The sequence below is a fragment of the Ahaetulla prasina genome, chromosome 4, assembly GCF_028640845.1.
Source record: "Ahaetulla prasina isolate Xishuangbanna chromosome 4, ASM2864084v1, whole genome shotgun sequence".
Lineage (NCBI taxonomy): Eukaryota > Metazoa > Chordata > Lepidosauria > Squamata > Colubridae > Ahaetulla > Ahaetulla prasina.
In genome coordinates this window covers 17,008,254-17,015,380 of record NC_080542.1, presented here as the reverse complement: position 1 = coordinate 17,015,380, position 7,127 = coordinate 17,008,254, and the positions used below count along the sequence as shown (strand labels likewise).

Here is a 7,127-nt window from a genome sequence, read left to right as displayed (position 1 = left end):
CTTTAGCATTATCAACATTTTGAATTTTACATCTGTCTTTGTAGGCTATGAATTGTTTCACCGAGTTTGGCAATCTGGCAATCTGATAAGTTTTCTCTAAATTTCTTTGTTTAAGTCTCTTACAATAATTGAAGAATATGGGACCCAGAATTGACCTTTGTGGTATATCCATGTGGGCATTATCAAAATCATGTAGTAACCAAAGACCTTCTTGGACATTAGAATTGTGTGTGTGTGTGTGTGTGTGTGTGTGTGTGGTTTGACACAATCTAAAGGTTCATTTGCCCTTTTTTTAAGCCACACTCATATTCCAAGGTCACTAGCAATTACTAAATTCTCCATCCTATAACTGTTCATTTATATGTTCCTCTGTTAAATTTCATTCTCTTAATTTCAGCCTATTTCTCTAGCCTTATCAAGATTTTGAATTTTATATGCCTGCTAGGATATGAACTGATTCCTCCAGTTTGGGCTCAGCTGGCAATCTGATAAGTTTTCTCCCAAATTCTTTTTTAAGTGTCTTGCAACAATTGAAGAATATGGGACCAGAACTGACCTAAGTGATCAGTTAGGTGGGCATTATGAAATTCATGTAATAACAAAAGACCTGCTTGGACATTAGAATTTTTTCTTTTCAACGTGACATAAATACTGTTCTATTAAAGAAGCATGCCTTTGGTTTAGACCAGGGGTCTCCAACCTTTCGGACCTCAGGGACCATTAAATTCATAATTTTAAATCCAGAGGATCACTAAGATGATTTTTTAAAAAGATAAATAGTATTTAGTGCAATATAAAAAATGAAAATAATTTTTCTGCGGACCACCAAAATTTTCTCACGGACCACCAGTGGTCCATGGACCATTGGTTGGTGACCACTGGTTTAGACTGTACATGTTGGTGCTTGTGTTTAATTTCTGTTCATAGTTTTCTTCTACAATTTTTGACTATTCCTTGTTCCATATGACTCTCATCTTTCTCTTTAGTAATAATGTATTCAGTGCTTCTTTCACTTGGTTGTTCCTCAGGCAATAGATCAAAGGGTTGAGAAAAGGTGTAAACGTGGTATAGAAGAGAGTTACTACCTTAGTGATACCTAACTGACTTTCTTCACCTGGTAACAAATACATTGCTGTCACCGAACCATAGAAAAGCGAGACCACAATCAGATGGAACGAGATGGTGGAAAAGCCCTTCTTACGACTGCCTTTGTTGGATGTCTTCATTAGGGTGAAAATAATAGTGCCGTAGGACAGAATAACAAATGTCATATTACTTAGGACCAAACCGCTGAGACAAACCTGACTCAGAGTGGGAACTATTCCAAGTGGAGGGCAAGCCAAGGATAGGATTGGGCCAGCATCACACAAAAAGTGGTCAATGACTTTGGAGCCACAAAAGGACAACTTAGAGATCAAGGCTGCTGGAACAAGGTACCACAGAAGGCCAAGGATCCAACAAACAGCCACCAGAATATAGCAGACATTTTGAGACATAATCTGTGGGTACTGCAATGGGTGGCAGATGGCCACGTACCGATCTAAGGCCATAATTGAAAGGAAGAAGCATTCAGTGCCCCCAAGAATGAAGAAGATGTAGAACTGGATTAAACACTCTTTGAAAGAAATGATGCCGCCAGGAACTGCTAAATCAAAGATCATGCGAGGAACTATGGAGGACACGTAGCACATTTCCAACCAGGAGAAGTTACTCAACAGGATATACATCGGAAGCCGGCCCAAGTGGGTGTCTAAAAACACCAAGATAATAATGGTGAAGTTCTCAGCCAAAGTGAGGACATAGAGAAAAGTGAAAAAGATGAGGAGCAGCAGACGGTTATGCTGTCCAATTCCAAAACCTAGTAAAACAAATTCCTCAACTGAAGTCTTGTTGGTTGAATCCATCTGGAATGAGATAAGAATTTAAATCCTCACCCATGTTCTCTTACCACATTTTATCAATCACTTCCAAAAGTACAAATATTTGTAGCAAATATTCAAGTTTATGTGCGAAATCAGGCAGGTAAAGTGGCGCACCAAGGTTTAAATTTTTAAATTGTGCTTTAACATTGCAATAATCAGTTGGGGCAAACAATATGGACTGAATTACCTAGTACATTATAGGAATATTGACCAACTGTACTATTTTAAGTAATCATTTGAATAATACACCTATAGTAAAATAATAATATATTTTTAAAGGAAAAAAGGACATTGGAATTACAAGATAATTATTTTATATCAGTTGCTTCTTCAAGATTAATTTGACTATGGTTTTTCTGGCGATGATGACGCTTGTGGTCTGTCAAAATGAGCACAGGAGATACCAGCATAACTCTTCCAGTATTTGTCATAGGATAAGCCTACACTGGAAGCTTATTACATCTCCCTCATTTTATTCATTTGTTTGTTTGTTTATGTTGACCAATGTGTGTGATCCAGCTATCCAAAAACTCAGCATACAAACATAGCAAAGGATTACATTATAAATGAAAAATAACTAAAACAGCATTTTGGCCCAGGAAAAGCACTGACCCTTAGACTGTCATTAACATCCCACCCTCTTCTTCCCATCTCCTTCCCTAAATATATGCTTTATATTTAGTAGCTTTGAATTCTGTACGAAAGAAAATCTAGATTCAATACACGAGTTACCCTTAGTTCATGCAGATATTTGATGAGGGGGAAGGGTAGGCTACCTATTGATTTATGGAGTTGATGGAGTTCTGCAAAAGACTTTATAAGCAGCCAGAGAGAAACTGGGAGGCATCTATAAATTGGCAACCAGGACTGCTAAATGAAATTATAGGAATAAAATTGTCCATGACCAATGGGGTGAGAAACACAAGAAGCATTCTGGAGCCCAGAACTTTGCTGAAAAATGGAGGATTGCAAGTGATGTATAAAATCCCCAATAGATTAAAACATACCACATAAAACATAAAGAAGAAGTTGACCAATCTCATTGTCTACCAGTCCTACGAAAAAGGCAATGACAAATCACTTCCAGAAATATTGGCAAGGAAACCACAGGGCCTAGTCTAGGCAATTGCCAGGAATCAAGAGTGACTTCACTTCACATTTGACCATTTATTATTTGTTAGATTAAAACTGAGAGAATAATATTTTATGAATATAAATGATTTAAAGTTGAGTCCTAGCATTTTAAGATATTGGTAATATTTGCTTAAGAGTAGAGAGATGTTATTGAGTTGTTATTATCTCTGGACTAAAAGAAAGCCAGGGATCATCTTGGTGATAAATTGGTTTGTTGTATTTTTTGTCACTTCTAATTTGTTTTGCTATTCCCTTTCCCTTTAATCTTAATTTCTATTTTAACATTTGGCTTTGAAATGTAATATTATTATTTTTTTAAAAAAAGAAATGGAGAATTTTGCATCTTTTCAAAGAAGCTGCTCTACAGCTTCGCTGTAGGAAACCCATCGGAAATAGTTCCAAAGGTGCTTTTTCAGGAGGCAACTGGACTTTCTTGTTTTTTTCTGTCGAATACATGTTGCTTCTCATCCCAGAAGCTTCTTCAGCTCTGACAGGATAGTGAAGAATGGAAGGATTTGTATTCCTTGCAGACAGCTGGTCATTTGCATCCTTTTAGAGGGTCGTTGAAGCACTTGGAGGTTTATCTTTGTCCTTGGAGAGATCAACCTATTTATCTGAGGACACAGATTAATCTTTAAATGCTTCAATGACCTTCTAAAAAGATATGAAGGAATACAAATCCTTCCATTTGCTATCCTGTCGGAGCGGAAGAAGCTTCCTGGATGAGAAGTGAAACATCTTCAAAAGACAAACAAGAAAGTCCAGTTGCCTCCTGAAAAAAAGCACCTTTGGGACAACCATGACCTGGATGACTGAGAATCTCTACAGACCACCAGAAATAGCCAACAGTCCTGCAAGGAAAACCTGGGCAATTTTTGCTTTGGCTGCTGGCTGCAAAGATGCTCGTGCCCCACTTCCTATAAGGTCTCTTCCCACTTATTCTTACTTCTTTGCCCAGAGAGGGAAGAGGAATTTCATCTTTGCTTGTTCCTTGATCCCTGAAATGATGATTGCATGAGTTGGAGAACTGAAAATAGAAGACGTGCCTACCGTTCCTGTCCTATTGTTTTCTTTCATTATATCCAATTAATATAGTCATTACATGCTTATGCTTATATATACTGTTGTGACAAAATAAATAAATAAATAAAAATAAATAAACAGGGACATCTCAAAAAAATAAATAAATAGTAAACCTATTGAAACCATCCAAACCTAGCAGACCTGGTGGAATGATAGCCAATCCTCTTGTTTCTCTTGCTAAACAAACCATATTTTTTTAACAGTAGTTATTAATCAGCATTAATCTGCAAGTTGAAAGGAACACCTTATATCAAACTGAAACAGTTGGAGATGCAAGTATTCATTTCTTACAACAGCAGAGGCTGAATTTGGTTCACAAAGGAGACAAATGTTGAAAAAAACAGTCTCTGTCATAGCCCAACTATTAAAAAGGTAAAGGTGCCCTTCGCACATACGTGCTAGTCATTGCCAACTCTAGGGGGCGGTGCTCATCTCTGTTTCAAAGCCGAAGAGCCAGCGCTGTCCGAAGACCTCTCCATGGTCATGTGGCCGGTATGACTAAACACCAAAGGTGCACCAAACGCTACCTTCCCACCAAAGGTGGTCCCTATTTTTCTACTTGCATGTTTTTTATGTGCTTTCGAACTGCTAGGTTGGCAGAAGCTGAGACAAGTAATGGGAGCTCACCCTGTTATGTGGCACTAGGGATTCAAACCGCTGAACTGCCGACCTTTCCATTGACAAGCTCAGCATCTTACCCACTAAGCCACCACATCCCGTGTAGTCCAATTATACAAACAGATTAAAAGAATTTGGAAAATGAAGCATACCAATTTGTGCTCTACTGAACACCATGTTCTTTCTCATTTATAAAGAGTGAACTAACTTGTATATATGAATGCATGTTTTTTCCTTCCTTTTTAATTTTTTTTAATTAAATAGTTTGTTTTTAAAAACAACACAAAAAACAATCACACACACATATATAAAAAAACACATCAAAATATAATGTATTGAACATTACATTCCATCAATGGTAATTTTACAGCATTCCGTATCAACAACTGCTTTTGTAGTTCTCTAGTCTATCATTCCTATTTACTTCTCAATAGTATTATAATCGAAGTCCTCCAACATGTATATGTGTGTGTGTGTATACACACACACACATTATAATATTTGTTGTTCTTATCTACTCATTTATATTCGTTTATATTTACGTCTCTTTATTTAATGTTGTTCAGTTACTTTAATTTAAGTTTCATCAGTATTAAGTTAAAAATTTCCTATCCTGGTTTTTATTTTCAAGCCAGCTGTACATTTTATTCCATGTTTCATAATAGTCCGAATCCTCCCTCTCTAGTTTCCCCCCCCCCTTCCATTGACAGTATCTTTCCAACAAAATAAGCTTGTTTTTATTAGGTGTTCCATGGGACTGATACAGTATATTGTCTACCTGCTTATTCCTTTCAAATCATTAGAGCAGATCGATTTTTTAAAAAAGTTGTGACTACAGAGTAAATCTTGAAGAAAACTATGGTTACTTGGTGACTTAGGATTGTAAAAACAGCTGTGACTTCAGGAAGGACAAGAAGAAACTGTCCAAAATGCTATTTCACACAGCATTTACTGTAACTCATGAAAGTTGGTGCTCTCTTGCTACAACGCATCTGTGGATTTTCAGGGTCAGATACATTCATGCAAAATGAATCTATCAGTGTTTATTACAAGTCAAGATGGCTAGTTTGTGAAGCTTCTGTGAAAATCCTTCCTGTGGATTCAGGAGTTTTGTGGTCTTTAATGGTGAGTTTATGAATAATATTCGACAGGAATGACTGAAGTTTGATATTCATATTCTCTACCCGGTTGTTCCTTTCAAATCACTATAGATGTAGAAATAATTTGCCTTAATTCCAATTCTGCTTTTTACTGAATCCTTACTATATCCCAAGAATGAAATGCACATAGAGCAACCAAGATGATTAGGGGACTGAAGGCTAAAACATATAATGAACGGTTGCAGGAACTGGGCATGGCTTAGTCTAGTGAAGAGAAGGACCAGGGGAAACATGATAGCAGGGTCCCAATATTTGAGGGGCTGCCACAAAGGGGCGGGGGTCAAGCTATTTTCCAAAGCACCTGAAGACCAGACAAGGAATAATGGGTGGAAAGTGAACAAGGAGAGATTCAACCTGGAAATAAGGAGAAATTTTCTGATCGTGAGAGTAATCCATCAAAGGAACAGAAGTTGTCTTCAGAAGTTGTGGGAGCTTCATCACTGAAAGCTTTCAAGAAGAAACTAGACACCCATCTGTCAGAAATGGTGTAGGTGGTCTCCTACTTGGGCGGGGGGTTGGACTAGATGACCTACAAGGTTCCTTCCAATTCTGTTAATCTGTAATTCTGTAACATGTTCCATTGAGAGGCAAGAATTAGCTTAGATTATTGATTGCACATTTATTGTGTTTCGACCTGAATAATAAACTTAGTACAATTCCTCAGATTCAACTCATTAGTTTAGAATGGACTCCAAAATGAAAAAAATCCCAACAAATACACAATGGAAATTCTCCAAGCTAAAAAAAGAGAAAGGGACAAATTAGACTACCTAAGTGCAGCCTCGTATCTGCATTTACAAAAATCAGAAAAATGGTTAAGATATAATCTACCCACATAAAGATTTTTATTGAACAAAGCTATTCTGTCTAAGCCACTATGTTTCAGTCATAAATTGCCTATGAATTATATCTCAAATGGCACAGCGGTATCTTACCTTGGTCCTTCTCAAAGGTGTTGATCAGCTACCAAAAAGGATCTGCTGATAATATAAATTATGTACTGGATGCTGAGAAATTATCTGGAAGGATTGTAATCATAGGATCATGGTAAGAGAATATCACCACAGGACCTTCCCCAAAATACAGACAAGCTATTTTGTGAAATTAGAAAGGAGTTAAATTGGAAAATCTTCCTGGTTTGGGGTCTCCAGCAAGTTTCATGTCTTCAACCACATTGATTCTTGCTCTACCAACCACAACTGCAAACTTT

At 37.1% G+C, this 7,127-nt stretch overlaps 1 protein-coding gene across 1 annotated transcript; it reads right to left on the bottom strand.

The window, feature by feature from the left end:
- Nucleotides 1–947: 947 nt before the first annotated feature.
- LOC131198040 (olfactory receptor 11G2-like) lies at nt 948–1,904 on the bottom strand. Its single transcript, XM_058182550.1, has one exon. It carries the CDS (start codon nt 1,902–1,904, stop codon nt 948–950), a length of 957 nt encoding a protein of 318 aa, XP_058038533.1.
- Between the last annotated feature and the right edge of the window lie 5,223 nt (nt 1,905–7,127).